Source organism: Lytechinus variegatus, chromosome 7 (assembly GCF_018143015.1).
Source record: "Lytechinus variegatus isolate NC3 chromosome 7, Lvar_3.0, whole genome shotgun sequence".
NCBI classification, from domain to species: Eukaryota; Metazoa; Echinodermata; class Echinoidea; order Temnopleuroida; family Toxopneustidae; genus Lytechinus; species Lytechinus variegatus.
The window spans coordinates 17,491,994-17,515,726 of record NC_054746.1 but is presented as its reverse complement, the minus strand read 5'-3'; the positions used below and the strand labels follow the sequence as shown (position 1 = coordinate 17,515,726).

Below are 23,733 nucleotides of genomic sequence, written 5' to 3'. Positions count from 1 at the left end.
TTAAACCTGGTATAAAAAATAAGAAAAAATAATTTTTTTTAAATAGATTAATTGCCAACACTATGAAAATGTTCTATCCAAAGTCATTTGAAATGATTTTTGTGTTAAATCATTTTTTTGCTTGTTCCAAACAGCCTGCGAGAAAGGAAGTGAGAATGATGTTTGGCTCTAATACTGCATGGCTCCTTATATTAATAGGCATGGCACAATTCATTGTTGCATGTTCAGTCACATAACTCATAAAATTGACACCCGCAAAATAATCAAGAAAATTATGTCCTAATAAAAATGATAAATATTTAATATTATAAGCAATTTTTTTCTAGGTGTAGTTTTTACACACTCAGGTATAGAATACAACCTTTTGGGGGGGTACTATCATTCATGCTCTGGCTTTAGTTCTATACTGGTTTATTAAAATTGAGGGGATAAAATATCTGCTAATGTTTTGGCTAGGGAAATTAGCAGAAACACTATTATTTTAAGCTGGAATTGAGAGTGGAGTAACACCTTTTTATTTACACAACTTTTTTAAAGTTGTTGATTTTAAATAAAGCTGGAAATTAATGTGAAATCGTTTTGTGGTAGGGGAATGATCCAAGCACATACCTGACCTTCAAACTTTGAATCATGGTTAATTATCAGATGTGTACACGTGCTCGGCTATGGGCCTATTTCACTTCACATTTCCCTAATCTTCCCTAAATATCAGCTGTAGATAAGAGTCTGATGAAATAAAAAGATATATCAAAATCTAAAACAATGTGTTTTGTTGGACTGTCAGTGTCAGAAAGTAGGTTTGGTCTGAGGTTCTGTTTTCATTATTTTAATTCTTCTCTCTGTGCTTTTCTTAGTTTTCTCCATACTTTTTTTCTTTTCATCTCTTATCTGATTCGTTCCTTTACTAAAGGAAACAATATATAGATTTATATATACATATATAAGACATACAATACAGAAGGAAAGAAAAAAGGGAACAAATCAGATAAAAGATAAAAAGAAGGCTTTACTCAATTCACTTTTTATAATGGCACACGCTGTCTTGCCCCTGGAATGATAGCGAGCTTGCTTGGGCGAGTTTTATTTTTCATTATTCTAGGACGATGTGTCTAGGTTCAAGTGCTTCGTGTAAAATTGTGTGACGTGTATCCATCACATGAACTTCCCTGTTTTTGCATTCGGTGAACTGATAAACGCAAGAATATCAGTAATATTTAGACGAGGAATACAAGATCAAAATAAACAGAAGAGACATCCTGAAGTTGTTTATTCTTCAAAGCTTTCTAAGATCCAGCAAACAACTTAACAAGGTCTGCATCGCAAAGTCGGAGTCGGAGCGGAGGTAACGAAGGCGGCAGCGGAGAGCACCGGCAGAACTTACCGGTCCCGATAGGCGATACGCAGTGCGCCACTTGCGCTTGCCACCGAGGCAACAGACAAGACAACAGTTGATGTCAACGTCCCCAACTGGAAACTAGACAACATTCAACATGGAGCTCCAGACGATGAAAGTGTGGAGCTTGAGGATTGCTGTACTTTTTTACTTGACTTTTTCAGTGGCTGCCTCTAGTGAGATGTTCTTGGAACCTGGTGTTTTCGAAGTAGACATTTCTCTTTCACCAACGGCAACGGATTCGGTAAAAAAGACTCAAGAGATCAACTTAACCTTAACTGTTTTAACGTTAAGCCTAATCAGGACAATAAAGTTATAGCCTAACAAATATAACATTAGCCAGGAGACATTACTTATGACTTATTCACTAAAAAGAGAGGTCATTCATGAAATAAAATTCATGTATTGTAACTTTAGTCTAGATCTCAAGTCAAGATCTAAACAAGGTCTACTCTTGAAAAAAGAAAATCCCAATCCCGCCATTAAAATGTAAATTTAAGCTTGTAAAAATCAAATAAGCTGTTCTGCTTTAGGGAGGCAGCGTAGCTCAGTCGGTTAGAGCGCCTGTTCCGGATAAGATCGTAGATCTCAACGTGCGTGGGTTCGAGTCCCGCAGCATGCCGGAAGACGTCTGATCTGATGCTAGCGTTGTGTGTAAGCGTGCCTAACCGCTGTGTTCAGTGCGGGTGTGAATGCAGTTGGAAAACACTCCGTCCATTGGAAAGGACGCAAATGTTGGTCCTGTGTATAGGAGAGTCACATCCTATGCACGTTAAAAAAATACACTTTTCGTCAAAGAGTAGGGTGTTCACCTGGTGTATTGCACCTGCCGGTCCCCGGTTCTACAATACTGCAAGAATCTTCAGTTCAGGATTGAAGGAGGCAGTCAGTGTAGCTTGAAACCTTGCTTTGCACGTTTTGACAAATAATAATGACATGAAACTAGGCATTTCCCCCTCTTTGTTTTAAACTAGCCAGGAGGTAGACCAAAAGCTTCAGTCTGTTCCGCTGACCAATAGACTGAAGAGTTGTTGGCTCGTACGTACAGCCAACATATTAGCAGTAACGTTAGATCTAACATTTCCGGAAACCCGATTTTCGGATCATTTTTGTGTGCATAATATGTCACATAAAAAAGAAAGTACACTGTACATTCAAACTGACGAAAAATATATAAAATTTAGAAATATCGTACCTCAGACCGCAGTTACCGCTAATTCCTTTCAAATGATGATTGAAACATAGTCATCTTCGATACTTTCATTGGTCAACGTAAGCTGCCATCTTTGATAACATCATCATCCTTACAGACGTATTTACCAGTCGCGATATATTGCGATTTGTGCCGCTGCTTTGCGCTTGTAGATGTGCGTGCGTTCGGAACTCATCGCTCGCATTGATTGGCCAGGATATCGAAAATATAATCTGAAAGCCTTGATAAAAGCACAACTCATAGAGGGCAGCAACACACGGTCGCCATTTTTTCCCTCTCCAGCAGAATTTTTTTTTTAAAAGGAATAAATCATCGATAACCTTTATTTTCAATATTTCTTAGAACTTACATAGTTTCAAAAGAAAGATTAGAGTCTAACGAAAATAGTGGGCCTTTGTTCAAGATAGTATAATGTAAAAAAAAAAAAAAAAAAGGATAGTATAATGTCATTTAGAATTATAAAAATATAAAAATCTGGACAAAACCCGGTCAGCCAAATTGCTGACCTGATTACACATGCAGGCTTGCACTAACACACTACCATCGGCGAATGGGGATTATAGTAAAATGTCAGAAATTGTTAAATAAATCCCCAGAAAAGACAGTTATTCCTGTCTAGCCAGGAGGCTGCTAGAGATTAAAGTCATTCCACTGACGTGCTTAATCTCCACAGAGCCAGGGACAGCATGCCATTGCGGTACCGTACATGCACTGTTGTTATTCCCACAAACCTCAAAATCCCAATTTCTCTAAGATTTCTACCCCCAAGTTATGTAATGGGCTACAACTCAATTCCCCCCCCCCCTTAGAAATAATGAACTACTTTTTCCCAAAAAAGATTAATATCAAAATTAAGAAAAATAATACAAGAAGATGAGCAGTTACAGATGTTATTGTCGCCATCTTGCCGTCTTTGTTATTGTACATAGCCTAGCTACAAGACGCATATAGAGGGCGACAACATCATGAGCAGTAGTGGATAAAAAATTACTTTCATCGGCCGATGATATAAATCTCACCTCAATGCTAAAATATCTTGCACGCTAGACCAGTTGACGTGGGATTTAGCATTGAGGTGAGATTCATGATATTTATCGGCCAATTTATTTATCTCTAAAATAAGTTATTTCATGTTTCTTCTCAGGAAACTATTGATGCTTTTGAGTATTTTATGATGCAGAAGAGCATGTACGCAAACTCTGAAATAGGCGTCGAAGGTAAGCTTCTCTCTAGATAACCCAGCATTTTTTAAAGTACAGTCATATTCTTGCATACATTGATGGAGTCTGGAACTAGATAATATACCTTGATCAATAGTGGGGATAGAAGAGAGATAACCTATTAAACATTGAAAGGTCACTTACTACCCAATTTAAAGTTAATTTTTCATGATGTGGAGATATTGAAACATTCCATAATGTGGTGACTGATATTGACAAACTGAAACATTGGTTGTATTGAACACTTCAACAAGAATATACTAGCATTTATGTTGCATTGTATTTGCCTGCAGGTATTTTTACCAAGTCCAATATTCTTGAAAAGCATCAATTTTTTAAGTGTAGGTAAAATATTTCATTTTGAAAGTGACATATGTAATGTATTTTATGTAAAGATTGGCCCAATGAATGTTAATTGAACTGATTTGAATTATCAACCTTTCCTTATTCCTTTTTTTTTCAAAACAGTGCTTAATTGCAGTTCAGACCCAAAGGATTGTAAATTTACTCTTGAGTGGACAGTTCGTCAATCTGATTGTGATGGTGTCTACAGGTCAATTTTTGCAGTAAGTGAATTCTACAATACATGTACATGCTTCGAAACAATTTGGGAAAAGATATATTTATTGGAACATATTCATGTGTATTGTTGAAAAATATAGTCATCTGAATCAATTAATTCAAGAATAATCTACATAAAGATTAGAGATATTCTCAGAGTATTTTTTAATGTCAGTTTTGATTTCAATCCACCTTTTTCCACTTGGTAGCCTATTTTTATTAAAGGCAATAATTAGAAGAAAAAAACAAGTAAGGGGCTAGTGAAAGCAACTGCTTGAAGACATTAAACTATGTTTGCTAGTATTGATACCATTTGCTTTACATTTTGTCATGCAGGATACAGTTATAAAAGCTCATTGGTGTTGGTGTAATTGCATAGTAGCATCTCATTTGTATATGAATTGTATTGTTTGGTACAGTTTTCTATGTAAAGTGTCTTTATTAAAATAAAATACATTTCATTAATTGTGAAAATTAATTGTTTCTGAATTATTTTTTTTTTTGGGGGGGAGAGGGTTCGCAGGTTGTTGTTTGTGTGATGGGTAGGACAAGGAAGTGTAGTCAGACACCAATAGAGTTGTAGTGGATCTTTTATTTGCCAGCCAGATCATAATGCCATCAAAACAAAACAAAAAATACAGGAAAAATACAATATTTTAGTGCATTGTACTACAAAGCAGTCATATCTGTAACATACATATTCTTTTATCAATGATTATATAAATGTTATTATACTTATAGTCGCATCAAGTATTTCAATGAATATGATATTATTAACTTCTCTAAATTTAATATGTAAATTATTTTAAAATCCTCAGCTATAACAATACAAATTATTCATTAACACCCTCCTCTGTATCATCAAATCAGATATACGGTAATGAATAAACTATATTATCGAGAGAACATCATCACCTCGAATGTGACATTCTAATCCTCTGACTTGCTGCTCAATACATTTTACTCACACTTACCAACTTTTTTTTAGCAACTTGCTCATTTTTCAAATATTGTAGCTCTTGCATTGTTTTATTATGTATACATGTACTCTTTGCTAGGTTTTATTGATGCCTTTTTTGTGAGATATACACTCTTGGAGTACCCAGAATTGTGTGAATTACTTTTTGTTGTACCCCTTCTCTATCCTGATTTTGTAGGATTCAAATACTACTGCAAGTTCAAAGAGTATGGAACAAATCTACAAAGACCCGAATTGCTTTATTCTGCTTGAGGAGAACTCAATATCGTATGTAAAGAGTATTGAAGTGAAACCCAATCCAGAAATATCTTGTGCTCAAGATAGTGAAGCAACCCATGATAAGGTAAGTTGGGTTTTCTCCATTTTTTTTTTTTTTCCGAAATTGTTCAGTATACCAAGAGGAATTCTGCACGTTGTTGATGGTACTTGACAAGCTTGTGTCCTGTGCACCAATTGGTGCAGAAATCGTATCCAATTGTTTTGAGTTTAAATCATAACAAAAAAAGCTCAACATATTTCTGGTTCCTGGAAATACATTCATAATTTTCTTGGCCTTCCTCACAAAATTCATACATGTATGTACATGTATAATGATAAACTAGTAATTTTGATAAAAACTGTATGCAGTGTTTGGTACAATGTATATATCACAACAAACTTTTGTAAACTGGATACTATGCAATCATTTGAGTGCAAATCATTTCAATCCATTATTAACACAATGGTATGGATAAACAAGTTTACAATGAAATTTCTGATGAGATAGGGGATTCTACTATGTTGTATTTTTATTTTTACTTTTAGACCATCTTCAAGGAACTGATTTTTACAAATCGAAGTGAATATGTGACTGAATGAGGAAAGTAACCATGAAATTTTAAATGTAATTTAACTCAAATGATCAAGTGAAAGGACGTCCGATTTGATGATATTTTGGCCTAAGCTACCCTCTTTTGTATAAAATGTTTATTTTGAAAATGATTTGACAATTCTGTGAACCATGTCATGATCGGTATGGCCTATAATTCATAATTCCAGGTATAGTTTTATGTTTCATTAGACTTTAGTATTGGATTTTTCTTATGCGATAGTAGTAATATAAATGATAATAATCATACTACTGGTGATAATGATAATGATTGTATTAATACTACTTTTGATAATAACAGTTAAATTTTTATCATATAGTTGAATGACCTGAAAGGAAACAACTGGGAATGCTCCAAGCGGGATAAAACCTCTACAGTCTGTAACAAGAAACCATTCTGTGGTCCTATAGTAGAAGAGAAGAAAACATCTGATACCAAATCTGATGATGATGGATCAAAAGATGAGAAGAATAAAGATGATGCAGCAGCAGATACAAAGCCGGCAGATCCCAACAGTGACAAGGTTAAACATTTATTTTAAATAATATTATGATTTGATATTATATGATAAAATACAGTGAAACCTGTCTATAAAGAGTGCCCAAGGGAGACAATGAAAGTTGTCTTTATGAGCAGGCGGTTTTTATGAACATAATTTCCAGTAATACATGTTTCAATGGGTAAAATTCTTCAATAGAAAACTAAATTCTGGTATGTATGGATAAATGGTTCTTCTACACAGGTGGTCACTAGAACAGGTTTGACTGCGTGATGTAATATTTATATATTATAATTCCATTTCTGATATTTGATTTGTTTTCTTGTTTTCACTTTTAACTTTATTCCCAAGAATACCCCTGGATTATCCTTAATACTAAAGTAAACATTTATTTGCTCATCTTGTGTGTACTAGTGTGTATTTTTGTCCATGCTTTTTCTGTGGCAGACAGTCAAATTTACGGGAACGTCGCACATTTCCAGATGTCTAGAACGTCTTGCGGATGTGTATTTCACCTTATTTTGGCTGGTTAGGAATGTGCCAGTTTGTATTTGCTGATTTGACTAAGAATACTTTATACAGTTCAATAAGTCCATCATGCAGATGAAGATGAGCTCCAGGGACTCAAATACACTGTCACTGTTCTGTAGTGAGGGTCAGCTAATACAGGGGATGATCTGCACACAGAAATATTTGATGACATACTTTTTTTTCATGATAATGATTGTCACATTGCCTCCAATTTCTTTTTCATATCTCTTTCAGAGACGGAAAAGGGCAGCTGAAGACTCTCCAGCAGTAAGTTTGATTGTTTTTTGTACTGGATTTGTGAATTGCAAAATTAATATTTTTATAATTGTTATTATCATTATTATCATTATCATTATCAGTATTACTTTTATTATTATTATTATTGGTGTTGTTGCTGCTGTCGTGATGATTATCATCACTTTTGTTTGTCACTAGTAGTAATAATATTATTTCTGCTTTATTGCCTCTGCCCACCATAGTTTGATGTTTGAGACACTTTCTTTGAGGATCATTCATTTCAATCTTCTCAAATTCATTCATTCAACAATCTAAAACCATTCAATTCATCCACTCCTTTCTTAATTTAACAAAAGTTGACATGTCTGATATATAAATCAGATTTAAACTTTTTCATGAAAGCATATGAGAGTGCTGTTTTGATTAGATTATGAAGGTATTTGAAAAAGCAGATGGAGAGGCATGAGCTTTAACTGTTCTTAGGTGAAAATCCACATTTTTTTTTCTTGGGTGAGTGGTTAAGTAATTTCAACATTATAGAGAGAGAGAGAGAGGGAGAATAAAACTTAAGAAAAGGACTGTTTCTGTCTCTTCTCATTCAAATCACATTGCTCTTATTAGATTTGGTGCTTTTTTTACACACTTATACATATAACCCAAGATATACTTATTCTACTCAGATTAGTTGTATTTAGTCCCAAATATCCACTCTAATTATTTTTTTATTTGTTTAGGCGGATCCACCTGCTGCTGATACTCCAGCAGGTGAAGAAAAGGTAATTAATGTACAACTTTGATGTTTCACTGTTTATATTTTATGGTCAAACGATTAAAGTCGATGTGTATAACAAAAATAAGTCATTGTTATGTGAACATTGTCTTCAAAGGCAAAGTGGACTCCAAATGCAAGATGATTTTAATAAATAGGGGAAAAAACACCAAAAAGCATAACATCAAAGTCAAAGATGATATAAAGGTTGACACGTAAAAGTTTTAATTATTTTTACATGTTCAAGGTCAAAGGTCATGTAGGGTCTATGAACTTTAGCCACTAAGGCCCGTATTCTGAAGTCAGGTTTAACTTAAATTAAACCACGGTCTAACTCTGTGCTAAAATTATGGGGAGCCAAAAGTAAAAATATTCTTTTTATATTGTATATTTCTTATGTTTACTTATTCCACTCTGATAAGTTATATTTAGTCCCAAATTGCCACTCTACATTTTTTTTTTTTTCAGGCGGATCTACCTGCTGGTGATACTCCAGCAGGTGAAGAAAAGGTAATTAATGTAGAACATTGATGTTTCACTGTTTATATTTTATGGTCAAACGATCAAAGTCGATGTGCATATAAAAATAAGCCATTCTTATGTGAATGTTGTCTTCAAAGGCAAAGTGGACTCCAACTTATCTGGAAAAAACAGTGAGAAAATTCCTTCCCTATATTTTGACAAAATGATGGAAAAAAATTCACATTTCATATCAATGAACTGCCTTCCCAAAGTATTTACTTCCTTAGGAGTGGTTTAAGAAGTCATTTATAAACAAGAAAGAAAGAAGCTGTCTATATTCAAGACATCTTCGAAAATAAACCAAATATCAACATACATACAAATGCACATGTGGGACTGTGATGTACTCACCTATGTGTTTTATGTGTATTAATGCATTTGGAAATCGGTCTTTTTGAGTCAAAAGAGAGGTCATAATTCCTCCTTTTAATGCTTGCAAATAATCAGGTTTCAGTAATATGGACTGTAGAAGGGCATTTCATTGGTGTAAAATGTGACTTTGACGTAGATTTTCAAAGTTCTGGGGAAGATTTCTTAGCAGTAACATTTCGCATCGCAGCTCCCTGAGTCTGAATAGTCTGCTAGCGCACAGCCAGCTGCAGTGGTTTCACGCATGCAAAGCTCAGCCAGACAGCCGGCACGGCCGGCTGATGTATGCTAGCGGTAGGCCTACATACTGTCATGACTATGCCATCTTTGTGTGTGTGTATTTGTGTGTAGATTAACAAAAAAGGCGCATGACGAATTGACTTGCAATTTGAACTGTAGAAAGTTGATAAATGCATGCAAAATCGGGAGAAAAATTGCGCTACTTTGAAAATTATTGGTTGCCCGATTCGGGCCACCAAAACTTAACATTTTTTCAATAATGGTTGCCCGAGATGAATTTTTGGTGGCCCCGGGCCACCGGGCCACTGCTAATGTAGAGCCTTGATACATAAACTGAACTTTGTGAAATCTTGAAATCTACGCTGAAAATGTTCAGACTGAAGATTACCAACACAGATATGCGCACATGGGACAGTGTATAATTATTGCTTTGAATGTCGGGCCCGACGCTTGACCCGAATCCTGTGCTTATTTGCTGATTTCTCAGCAATTACACAATTTCTTCCAGAATACTTTGGCACATATGGTTTATTTACACAAACAGACACTTTGGTGGTCATTTCATTGGATTCTGTATGAACTCATTTTGATATAGTTACCACAACTAGCATTTACCTTTAATAAAAAGGGGAAAAAAACACAAAAAAGCATAACATAAAAAATTGTAGATGAAATAAGAAAGTTTGACACGTAAAAGTTTTAATTATTTTTACATGTTCAAGGTCAAAGGTCATGTAGGGTGTATGTCTGAACTTTAGCCACTAAGGCCCGTATTCTGAATTCAGGTTTAATTAAGACCACGGTCTAACTGCTAAATTTATGGGGAGCCAAAAGTTCAAAAATTCTTTTTATATTGTATATTTCTTATGTTTACTTATTCCACTCAGATAAGTTGTATTTTTTTCCCAAATTGCTATTCTACTTTTTTCTTCTTTTTTTTTGTTCAGGCGGATCCACCTGCTGCTGATAGTCCAGCAGGTGAAGAAAAGGTAATTAATGTACAACTTTGATGTTTCACTGTTTATATTTTATGGTCAAATGATCAAAGTCGATGTGTATATAAAAATAAGCCACTCTTATGTGAACATTGTCTTCAAAGGCAAATTCAGAGCTGCCAAGTAGTACGATTTTCCCGTATTTCATACAGAAATCAATTTAAAATACGGCAATACGCTTTTTCATGATAAAATACTGGAAAAAACAAATTAGAGAAGAAAAGGTATTGTTTTCCCCACTACGCATCCGGGAGCTTTCGGGCGGAAAATATTTGGTGGCCAGCCCGCGTCACTCGCAACGGACTTCGTATATCCACATGTGTATGTTTTCTGCATGTGTGCAGTGCTTGTAGCATCAATTGTCTATGTGTGGGACCGAAGTAAATCGGTGCTCCAACTTGCCAATGTATATACACTTGTGTGTGTACGTGTTCATGGGACATCAACATTGTTGATTGAAATATATAAATACAAGTTTTAATTATTTTACATGTTCAAGGTCAAAGGTCATGTAGGGTCTATGAACTTTAGCCACTAAGGCCCGTATTCTGAAGTCAGGTTTATCTTAGACAACGGTCTAACTCTGTGCTAAAATTATGGGGAGCCAAAAGTAAAAAAATTCTTTTTATATTGTATATTTCTTATGTTTACTTATTCCACTCAGATAAGTTGTATTTAGTCCCAAATTGCCACTCTACTTTTTTTTGTTCAGGCGGATCCACCTGCTGCTGATACTCCAGCAGGTGAAGAAAAGGTAATTAATGTACAACTTTGATGTTTCACTGTTTATATTTTATGGTCAAACGATCAAAGTCGATGTGTATATAAAAATAAGCCATTCTTAAACTACCTGAAGAATTGTTATATAGGACAGCTTCAAAACTGGGATCTTGTATGCAGTATGCATGAAATATTGATAGTGATCCCACCTTTTTCAGCAATGCACCCATGATAAACAAATCTTTAAACTTGGTTCCTATTGTCTGAATGCATTTCAAGAGTGACTATATGATTAAATTATGAAATGATATGAAAGAGGCAATGTTGGAGGTTTGAATTTTGACTACATACAGGCAAGAATCAATTTTTGTTTCTCTTTGTACAATGTAAATAAGAATGCATAGATACAAAGTAATATGTGAAAATTTAGAGAGATGTAAATTCAGAGATATGAGTTGTATTTTAATCAGGGCTTTCAAATGAAATTGCAGAGAGGGAGATTTTAAAATTTAAGAATAGTGCCTTTATTTTTTTACTTCTATCATTCATATTATATTGCTCTTGTTGCCTGAGAGTAACCTGTTTCACTCAGATTAAGTGTTTTTGATCAACAAAGATCACTTTAATATTTTTCATTTGTTCAGGGGGATCCACCTGCTGCTGACATTGAAAAAGGTGGAGATGCGGTAAGTACATAGCTGTAACAGCTTTGATATTTTTGTCTCGACCACCAGAAGCAAATGCAAGACTTTGGGATTCAAATCCATTGTCCATCTGGTGTCCATTAATCCAGCCATCCATTATCTCTCTGTCGTCCATAACAAATGTTTTGACATAAAAAATTTAATTATTTTTGCATTTTCAAGGTCAAAGGTCATGTATGAACTTTAGCCACTAAGGCCCATATTCTGAAGTCAGGTTTAACTTACACCATGGTCTAACCCTGTGCTAAAATTATAGGGTGCCAAAAATTCAAAAAGATTGTTTATATTATATATTTCTTACATTTACTATTTTGTTTTCGTTTGCTTTCATAATGAAGGAAAATACTTCAGTTATCATTTCCAGACTATTATGAACAATTTGGGTGTCATATGAGTTAATATATTGAATGTGTTCTGTTAGGGATTTGTGCTCCAATTGCCTCTCCATAGTTAAACCACAACTTTATACCAGGGTTTAATTTAAACCCAAGTTCAGAATACGGGCCTAAATATTAAAAAAATTTGCTGTTTTCAGGAAAATGGAGACAAGGCAGAAGCAGGAGACAAAGATCAGGTGAGATTGAAGTTTGTTTTATTTTGGTTCTATTATGAATGAATAACTTCAGGGCTGTTGCTGATAAAGGAAGTTGTTGTACAATCAGTTCAAAAATGAAAAATCAACACCAGTTTTAAATGACAGATTGACTACGAGCTACATTGTTAGCATTTGATATTAGCACATTTGATGAAATAGGGCAAAAGGGGATAGGAGACTAAGCATTTGCAATTAGTTTTCTAGGAATTTTCTTTTGATATCACATACTAATCTGTGTGGTTATATGCGGTTACCTTCTCCTATCATGCTTTGATTTTCCTTTTGATTTCAGGAAGCAGAAGTCAAATCTAAAGCCGTTGTTGCTACCAATGATACACTGGTAAGAGCTCTAAATGAATTTTCTCTGAAAACACACATGCAAAGGAATACAACACTGTAAATTTTGCATGTAGTTATGTAGAGATTTAATATTGTAACTGATATCTTATTGCTATTCTTGCATCCAAGGCCACCCAAAGTTTTTGTCTCACCTGCATAGCAGAGTGAGACTATAGGCGCCGCTTTTGTGGTGGCAGCGGCGTCAACATCAAATCTTGACCTAAGGTTAAGTTTTTGAAATGACATCATAACTTAGAAAGTATATGGACCTAGTTCATGAAACTTGGCCATAAGGTTAATCAAGTATTACTGAATGTTCTACCCAAGTTTCATGTCACATGACCAAGGTCAAAGGTCATTTAGGGTCAATGAACTTAGACCATGTTGGGGGAATCAACATCGAAATCTTAACCCGAGGTTAAGTTTTTGAAATGTCATCATAACTTAGAAAATATATGGACCTAGTTCATGAAACTTGGACATAAGGTTAATCAAGTATCACCAAACATCCTGCATGAGTTTCACGTCACATGACCAAGGTCAAAGGTCATTTAGGGTCAATGAACTTTGGCTGATTTGGGGTATCTTTTGAATTACCATAAGTTTATTGATCTGACTTTTGAAACTTGGACATAAGAGTAATCAGGTATCACTGAATATCCTGTGTGAGTTTCAGGTCACATGATCAAGGCTAAAGGTCATGTAAGGTCAATGAACTTTGGCCACATTGGGGGTATTTGTTGAATTACCATCATATCTCTGTAAGTGCAATGGTCTAGTTCATAAAATGTGGAAATAAGAGTAACCAATTATCTCTGAACATCTTGTGCGAGTTATAATAGTTTTCAAAGTCAGCACTGCTGCTATGTTGAATCGCGTGATGCAGGTGAGACCGCCAGAGGCATTCCACTTGTTTACTTGAGAGGTGGCTTTACAACAACAAGAAAAATTATTAATGTTGGGATCCCTGTATTTTTACTTAAGATATTTTAATTATAGATTATTTTGTATAGGTACAGTATTTCTTATTTCAGATCGCATCATTCACACAGCCTTTTTTTATAGAATCTCATATCATTTGAAAATTTATTGTAAATGTAGAAATTGAAAATACTTCTTTATAGATTCAACAAAACATAATACAGGGCTTTAAAAATTCAGACACAAACAAGAATTTTATTTTATTTATTTAGTTATTTTTATGTATTTATTTTATTATTATTATATTTTTGGGAGGGGGAGGGGGGAGATTCGTCTTTTAATATTGCTTGATGTGTCATGTTTTAATTGACATGTTTCCAATATTACTCTCAAGTTGTTTGATAACTTTCATTGGATACTTGCTCATTTTCAAGAGGCTAGTGAGAATTAAACTTAATCACATAATGTGCTTTGAACCAATCAGTTGAGTTTATTTACATGACAGATATAAAATACAAATATTGACTACTTGACGGGAGCAAAGTTAAACTTATTTGCTCAAAGTTTTTTTCTTGTCAGTATTGTGTCCCTTTAACATAGTCTCAAGGTATAGCATAATGAGAAATCCTATTCACAAAAGGCAGATTAATCATATACCCAAAATAGAAACAGTCAATCTTTGTTTTATATGCCACAGCCCACTTTATTTAAGAATGAATCTATATTATGATATTAAAATCAATACCTGTCATAAAAAAATTAATTTGCAAAAAGACAGTGATATGACAATGTGCAAATATGCATACATGCAAAGCACAGCCAACCATTGTTCTTCTGCATAATACATATATTGTGGGTGCTAGTACAAGCGTTGGAGCGTTGTGGCCCAGTGGATTAGTCTTCGGACTTTGAAACAGAGGGTCGTGGGTTCGAATCCCAGCCATGGCGTAATTTCCTTCAGCAAGAAACTGATCCACAATGTGCTGCACTCAACCCAGGTGAGGTAAATGGGTATTGGTAGGAAGTAATTCCTTAAAAAGCTGTGTGCGCTATGAACGCCTAGCTTAGCCGGGTAATATAGGAGCGCCTTGAGCACCTAACAAGGTGGATATGTGCGCAATATGAATACCCTATATTATTATTATTATATTGCAACTATATGCGTAATCAATATTTTTTACTATACTGCCGATACTGCCGATTATTGGTATAATTTGTTTCTTTGACCAATCAGAATTATAATCTTATTACAAAGTATATAATGCTTTTTATCATAGTTTATTAATGGTTTATAATCTACTCAGAGTAGTAATAGGAGTAATCATTTAATCTTGCTTTCTTTTGGCTTATTCCATTTTACAGCTGAAGTACCGTGTTGTCCATACAAATGTTAAAGATGGCCGCTTTATCTTCATTGTATATGTGACTTCACAAAGTGCAAAACAAATGAATATCTCAAGTAAGTACATGCTTTTGAAAGGTCTATCAAATGCTGAGTTAGATATTTGGGATGAAAGTCTGGATGGGACTGGCAGAAGGGGAGAGGGGGGATAAAGTTATTAGAAATATATGATCCAATAACCTTATAGTTTTGCCATGATCTTTTTATGTAGCTTAAGATTTATTTCACAGACAATACAATTTCCTGTTCTGTATTTTGAAGTCCAGTTTAACTGATACCATGGTCTAACTGTGCTGGAATTATGGGAAATCAAAAATGTCATATTTTTGTTTACATTGTAATTTTTTTTACATCTACCATGTTTTTTCCACATGCTTTAGTGGTAAAACCTTTCTCATTTATTATTCCCAGAAAGTTGTGGAAGAAGTTTTCACCAAATAAGCTGAGAAATTAAAGCAAGCAACATGGATCAATTTATAGTGAAATGGTTTCTCTAAAAATGATTTTTCAAGGGACATATGTGCTTCCGATGAATATAATCTGATCTAAATATATATGTCTCGTTAAAAATGAACAGTGTAATTTCAGATGCTGAAGTGTTTTCTGCAAACAAACCTTAGTGTTTGGGCTTTGTGAATTACTGTTGTATTTTACTGTGCCAGGCTTAAAAGCATGGAGGAGTGCTAATATATTGTGTGTTTTGATTTCTTGCAGTGAGAATAAGAATGAAATCTTCACACGGTTACTTGTCAGCTACACAGTATCCCCTTCTACCTGTAAGTGATGATGATCATTAAAATTATGAATACATTCTTAGAATACATTGCAAATCGGAACAACATCTCTGAGGCGTTTGCAGATGTATGATATCAATCTGTGCTGGACGCACAGAAATGTTCTTAGCCTAAGAGAGAACTAACAGTAATCCCAGTCACATCTTTCAGATTATGAAGTCAAAAACATGTACTTCCTTGTGTAAGCAAAGCATTGTTGTAACATTATGCATCGATGCCACATAATCTGACTTGCCGGTATACACAATGTTCACTCTCTGGGGAGTATTCCAGCAATGAGCAAACAGTCAATACACTCTAAATTGCTAAGTTAACAACACTGACGTTCAGTGATATGGAGGGGCAGTGACACAACCAATAACCAAGAGGCCACATGTTATACTCTCTGAAGTTTTAAATTTCCTTAAAACCTTTCTTGCTTTTCTTTTGATTTTTTTATTTTATTTTTTAAGAAAGAATTTTTTATTTTGCGGATGCAACATTTGATCACTGTAAAAGCATGTTCATTATGCAATGTTTGCTCTTCCCTCTTCTTTGATTTTGAAGAAAATGTAAAATAACTATAACTTCCCACTTCATGTAGATCTACAGAGTAATATGTGCTATGTAGTATATATGTATATATATTTTTTTCTATTTCATATTCTAATGGAGTAATGTGTACTATGTTTAGTGAATAGGTTTGATGTGATAACTTACAATCAAAATTAGAATTTAGCAATAATTTGTTTCTGTTTTTTGTTTTTTTTATTTCATATTAGTTCTACGGAGTGATGTGTGCTATGTATAGCATACTAGGTTTGATATGGATGATACTTCTCTTTAGACAATGGAGAGATCTTCTCAGAATCCAATTCTGGATCTCAGTTGTCATCATACTAGGTTAGTATATAATCAATACAATATCTTATCATTGTATTTTTAAAAAAAACACTGTAAAAGAAAACTTAATCAGAAATAATTGCTTGTTTGCTAAAAAAAAATGTGCCCCTAAAACTTCTTTGTATTAAATCAGCACCCCCTCTTTGATAATCATGCCCAGGCTTCAGTCCAAGGTGTTGGATTTTTTAATTTTTACTATCTATTTGAGAGAATGTTTCTTTGTAAAATCATCGTAGCAGCATTTGTTATTTATAACAATTATAATCTATGCTATAGTCTTTTTTTCAGAAATTATGTAGTCCACCATTGCATTTTTTTTCACTGGATTATTTCAATAATCCAGTAAATTGGTATTATGAAAAGTATGTGAGGCACTTAGTTTTAATTTTAGGTACCTAAATGAGACTTCAGTGAATGATTTGGAGCCCCTTCTTTTTAGTGGTGTCTTTATTCATTTATGTTTCTATTTTTTTTTTACTTGTTAGGGCTGATTGAGAAGGCTGCTTTTGTAGCAGAGTTTGAACGGCACAACAATTCTGGTTCCAATTCATCGGCTGGTATCTTCTTTGCTGAAGAATTGTCTGTATTGAAGCGTACTATGGCTCGTATGCTTGTCATTGTAGTCAGCTTGGGATATGGCATCACCAGGTCAGTCAGCTGTTCAATAATAGATTGACTTTCAATTAATTATTTAAATGTATTTATACCATGATTTAATTTTTTTAGAGAAGGACTAGAAGTTTTGTTTCCATGAGATGGTCATATTGTTGTCAAGCAAGAATTATGTGTATGAATATGTGATATACCTCCATTTTTATCCTGTCTAAAGGTTTGGATTCCATTACTTTTTTGTACGTAGGAAAGTTGTTATTGTTTTTCTTGAGAACTAATCATTGTTATACTTTATTCTTTTATGAATGGAGATTATTTGAAAAAGACTGGTCCATGTGTCACAGATGCAATTTTAAAAACAATGAACATTTTGGATTAATATTACAATTAGTACCCAAGAATGATCAGACTTGAAAAGTATATTTTTTTTCCATCAGTGTACTTGCATAATTTATTTTAGTTCCTTCCAATATGAAGACTACAAACTCATTGTAAACCAAAATTGCAAGTATTTGACAAAAGCTGTATGCCAAACATGGATGTTGATATAGTTCCCAAATACTTTAATTTTATTTTTTGGGTTCTTTTTAATTTCAGTGTCAATGTTAGACTTACCCCTTTTTAATAGAATGGTTGTAATGTCCTATGAATAACTGATATAATTTTGAATCAGCAACCTCAGATTGGCAAGAAACTAGCAAAAATCCTCAATGTATCGGATTTGACAGATATACATGTATTTATGAGTTTTCTAACAACTTGTTTTTATTTCAGGCCTCGTTTGGGTCGAGATCTCAACTGGTTGCTTGGTGCTGGTGTTATGTTCTTCTTGCTTTCTTCTATTGAGTCTTACTTCAGGATATTTGAGCCGGTAAAACATTTATAATCATTCTTATTTAAGTGATAATTTAATCATAACAGTATTTTTTCCATGAAATCTGAGAAAAAGTGCAAAATATCAAAATACATTCTCTTTTCTCAATTCTTTTTTATTCCCTGCTATTTTTCTAATCCAGGTCTAATTATTAAAGGTCAAGTCCACCTCAGAAAAATGTTGATTTGAATCAATATAAAAAAATCAGACAAGCACAATGCTGAAGATTTCATCAAAATCGGATGTAAAATAAGAAAGTTATGACATTTCAAAGTTTCGCTTAGATTTAACAAAATAGTCATATGAATGAACCAGTTACATCCAAATGAGTCGATGATGTCACTCACTCACTATTTCTTTTGTTTTTTATTGTTTGAATTGTACAATATTGCAATTCTTAAGAATTTGATGATTAGGACCTCCTTGCCTGACGCACAAAATGTTAAAATAATGGAATTCCATGTGTTCAGGGAGGAATGAAACTTCATTTCACATGACAATGACGAGAAAATCCAAATATTTCATATTTCAAACAATAAAAAACAAAAATAGTGAGTGACATCATCAACTCTCTCATTTGGATGTAACTGACTCGTTCATATCACTGTTTGGTAAAAATAAGCGAAACTTTAAAATGTCATAACTTCCTTATTTTACATCCAATTTTGATGAAATTTTGAGTGTTATGCTTGTTGAATTTTTCTCTTTTTATTCAAATCAAGTTTTTGTTGGGGTGGACTTGTCCTTTAAATAATTTTAAACAAACATGAGAACGCTGCTTCATGAATTACCAGAGAGAATCCTCAGTTATTTTCCACCAATCACTGGGAGTTTCGGCCCGTTAGAAACAATACTCTCTCTTGGTGGTGGGCCAGCAGTGTAAAGCACCACCTTCCCCGCTGGTAACAGAAAAAAATGAAAGAAAGAAAGAAAAGAAAGAAAGAAAGAAATAAACGACAAGAATAAGTTGCTTAATTGCTGGTCACCCTCTTCCTTTGGACATACTTGGTCCAAATCCAAGCAGAACCCTTCTCTGCTGCCTCTGAAGCAGCCCTACAAGCATGCTTATTCTCTCTATTTGAGAAACCCAACTCCCGAAACCACTGAGGTAATGATTTTGCTATGAACCCACGACAACCAACCTCAAAGGGGAAGCAAAACACCTTCCAGCCCTTGCCTGTACACTCTGCCGCAAGTTCAGAATATCTTGTGAGCTTGCGCTCAAAGGCATAGTCAAAATTATCCTCCCAAGGGACGGTCAACTCTCCTAGAACTATTACCTTTGCAGAGACAATGATTTTATCCAGGTCTAATTATTAAATATATTATATATGTAATTGTATGTTGGATATATATATTATTATAGTTACCTGCGCTTCAATAAAATTTTTGTTTTTCAATTTGTCCTCTTGCAGAACAAGTCCAACGACCTGATAGCCCTCCTTCCTATATCAGTATTGGATGCTGTACTCTGCTGGTGGATATCCTTTTTATTGTGTGAAAATATATATTTGTCAGAAGATCCTTTTTTTAGCAATAATAAAAAGGAAAATGATAAACATTTAAGTATGTTGCTTACACCTCCCTCAGAGAAAGCACCCCCTACCCCTAAAAATAAATGAAATGGATGGATGTATGGAAAATGTGTTAAAGCAAAATCAGTCGAATTTGGGGTATCTGTTGAATTACCATCATAACTTCGAAAGTTTTTTGATCTGATTCATGAAACTTGGACATAATAATAATCAAGTATCACTGAACATCCTGTGCAAGTTTCAGGTCACATGATCAAGGTCAAAGGTCATCTAGGGTCAATGAACTTTGGCCAAAGTGGGGGTATTTGTTGAATTACCATCATAACTTTGAAAGTATATTGGTCTAGTTCATAAAACTTGGACATAAGAGTAATCAAGTATCACTGAACATCCTGTGCGCATTTTAGGTCACATGACCAAGGTCAAAGGTCAATGAACTTTGGCCGAATTGGGGGTATCTGTTGAATTACCATCATAACATTGAAAGTTTATTGATCTGACTCGTGAAACTTGGACATAAGAGTAATCAAGTATCACTGAATATCCTGTGCGAGTCACTTTGGCCAAAGTGGGGGTATTTGTTGAATTACCATCATATCTCTGTAAGTGTATTGGTATAGTTCATAAGACATGGAAATAAGAGTAAACAAGTATCACTGAACATCTTGTGCGAGTTATAGTAGTTTTCAAAGCTAGCACTGCTGCTATATTGAATTGCGTGATGCAGGTGAGACCGCCAGAGGCATTCCACTTGTTAATTGGATTTTATACTTTATAGATGTTCAAGCAATTTTTCCAGAAAAAATAAAGAATGTATGAAAAATCACTCTACGTATGGTATTTGTTATGGTTTGGGGAACACAAAGTAGAGACTTGAATTGAAACGTGAAAGTATCATTCTACATAAGAAAGAAAAGAGAGTGATCTTGGTCAGCCAAATGTGATTTGTAATATACTTTTGTACAACATTATCCTTGACCTGTACTATGCACATTTTCCGGAGTCTGGTCGATACGAGTCGCACGCTTCGTTTGAGGCGTAACTTGGTGAAACTCTGGCTCTATCGGCATTTCACCAATGCCCTCATCTTCTGTGTAGTAGCAGCTGTCGTCTTCCTAGTGTGGTCTCTTAAAGCACATAGGATGACCAAGTGTGTCAAGGTAAGTGAAAGAAGTCATTCTCCTGTAGGAATCATACAGGTGGCTTTTCATCACCAAACCTCACATTTCATCGTGTCAGGAGATGCTGGAATGCTGCTCTGAAAAGATGCATAGCACTTAATAGGAGGATTCCTCTTCAGAGACCTGGCACAGACGTTTGACAAGTTTTCTAATAGGCAAAGACTTTGTGGAAATACATTGTGTAATATCAAAGAGGAGTGGGATAATAGGCAGTGCAGAATACAAACAAGTTTGCTCTTAATGGAAATAGTTTCATTGATATACTTTGATCTATTGATATATTCTTTCAGTCCATGCATGACTTGGTAAAATCCAAATTAGAAAAAATAAAAAAAGAATAGTGTTTTTGATTGAAGAATTTGTATTGAAAATATAAGCAAGGCAAAAGAATGCACTTATGAGGTTTAGAAATTGGGACCATTCTGCTTAGTTATTACTGTAATATAAACTGTATAATCTGAAATTTTCTTATTTATTTTGCAAATCATAACAATTATAATAACAATAACTATGAAAGGAATTGATATTCAGTCAGACCTGCTCTTGGGATCCACTGTTTACAAAGGCTACAACTTTGGTTTCCTTTGAAATGTCTCCCCCCCCCCCATTGAAACATGTACCAGGTATTGCAATTACCTGTCCATGAAGTTCACCTGTTTATAAAGACTGCTCTTTTTGTGTCCCCTTGTGGTGTCTCTATAGACAGGTTTCACTGTATTTACATTTGAAAATGCTACTGATAAGAAATATAATGAACATTTCCTGGTTGTCCTTTTTTTTTTAGAACTGGAATGAGATCTGGGTGGATGATGCGTACTGGCACATCTTATTCTGTGTGATCTTGATTGTGATCATGATCCTCTTCAGACCCACAGCTAACAATCAGCGTTATGCTTACTCTGTGCTCAGCGATGCGGTTGATGATGATGAGAGCAAAGAACCCATGATGAATGATGCCTTTGGTAGGTCTATCAAGATTAAGATAATGGCCTGTAAATCTGAAGTGCAATTTTACTTTGGCCATAGTCTTTCTCCATGCTAGAGTTATTGGAATTCAAAAGTTTCAACTACAATATTAATATTGTACATTTCTTATCAATACAGTGCTCTGTTCTCATGCTCTAACAGTGAAGAAATTTATTATAGTTACTTTTCCCAGGCAGTAATGAATGATATGAGTGTTACAAAAGCTGATAAATGAAACCTGTCCTGTTAGATTAGTGTCACAATTAGTTATCTATAGATATACCAAAACCTCACACCAGAGTTAAGTTCAATCAGAGTTTTATATTAATTTGACCTAATGGGATTTAGGGCATTTGTGAACGCAATTCGTTTTATGAGATATGATAAACAAAGCAATGAGAAAGATTCAGTGCATTTTAGCAAGAACCTCAAGAAATTGTTCTAAATTTGTTGTGATGAATGCATTTCATTTTTCTAAAATAATTTTGGGTATTTTATTTTATATATCCCCCAAATATTTTAAATGGATTGTATATATGAATTACTACTAATAATTTTTTTGAAGTACACACAAAATTCTATTGAAATTTGCCTTTCCTGTTGTAGAGAATGTAAAGATGCGGAATGTTCATTCAAACAAGTCCAGCAACCAACCCAAGGAAGTGGATGATCTCCAATGGGTAGAAGATAACATTCCAGCTGCTGTGGCCGATGCGTAAGTTACTTAACCCATTGGGTCAAGATTTTTCTTCTTTTGCTCTTCAAATTGGCAACTATCATTAAGTTTCTATTCATTTTCAAACTTTGAAATAGTGAAATATGGATATGATAGTCAAAATACCGGATGATTGCAAATTTTCATGAAAAGTTGCCAATTTTTTTTTTTAAGAGTGATTTTGTTGTTTTTACTAAGTTGCCAATTTAGAGTGTGTAATGATTTATAAAATTGGTAAAAGATAACATTCCAGCCGCTGTGGCTGATGCGTAAGTTAGGCAGTCTCTCCTACAAATTCAACAAATTAAATTCAAAAATGTGTTCAAGTATGTGGCCTGTAGTGTGTGCATGTATGGAACAGGACATGTGTTCATGCTCTGATGAAATTAATTTTAGATTATAGACTTTGAAATAAAAATGTAAGTAGAAAATTGCTATTATCATTTTTTTCATACAGGAAATAAAGGAATATTCGAGATTATATGTTATTTCTTGTAGTCATAATTATACAGTGTTGAGATAAAAATACTCTTGAGATTTAGAATTGTAGATCTTACAGTGAAGCCACTGAAGTATAACCCAAGTCCCAGTACAGTATGAAATGCTTGTGCTCAATGGCTAGAGTAATTTCATAATCATTGTTATAACTTTTCTTCACAGGGCCCTTGGTGCTTTTGATGATTCGGAGGAAGAACTCATTACAAATGTGGAAAGGAACAAGATGGAATGAACACCATCATGGTAAATAATCCAAGATATGGAGTGAAATGAATATACTTGAAAGGATGAACAGATGTTAGAGATGAGTATTCTCCATTGTGTTTGTGTCTGTATTGGAAAGAGAGGACGTGTTAGTGATATAGGCCTGTGTTCTGGGGAGCGTTTCATGAAAGGACTTGTCGGACGTTTTATCCGTCATGTCCCATTTTATCTGACAGTTACCATATTAACAGTGCCTCTCGGCCAATCATAATCAAGGAAAGATGTCAGATCTGACATCTTGTCAGACAAAAATGTTGATGAAATGGTCCCCTGATCTCTGGTTTAATTTCAACTCTGGTCTGAAGTTGTGGTTTAACTATGGATAGCCAAACGC

The 23,733-nt window shown here is 34.4% G+C and overlaps 1 protein-coding gene across 10 annotated transcripts; it reads left to right on the top strand.

Moving 5' to 3' along the window:
* Positions 1-1,113: 1,113 nt before the first annotated feature.
* LOC121418605 (transmembrane protein 87A-like) lies at positions 1,114-23,509 on the top strand. 10 transcript variants are annotated; one of them, XM_041612572.1, is made up of 23 exons: positions 1,114-1,637; positions 3,751-3,823; positions 4,295-4,392; positions 5,545-5,709; positions 6,555-6,758; positions 7,500-7,532; positions 8,237-8,278; positions 8,740-8,781; positions 10,350-10,391; positions 11,110-11,151; positions 11,762-11,803; positions 12,357-12,395; positions 12,709-12,756; positions 15,039-15,135; positions 15,793-15,854; positions 16,634-16,754; positions 17,240-17,402; positions 18,141-18,237; positions 19,656-19,721; positions 20,768-20,935; positions 21,741-21,918; positions 22,529-22,637; positions 23,298-23,509. In XM_041612572.1, exons 1-23 carry the CDS (start codon positions 1,491-1,493, stop codon positions 23,365-23,367), a joined length of 2,148 nt encoding a protein of 715 aa, XP_041468506.1. In that variant the 5' UTR covers positions 1,114-1,490; the 3' UTR covers positions 23,368-23,509. The 10 variants fall into 10 exon arrangements, with proteins under 10 accessions (XP_041468506.1, XP_041468508.1, XP_041468510.1 ...); XM_041612574.1 differs by lacking the exon at positions 8,740-8,781; XM_041612576.1 differs by lacking the exon at positions 10,350-10,391.
* The last annotated feature ends 224 nt before the right edge of the window (positions 23,510-23,733 follow it).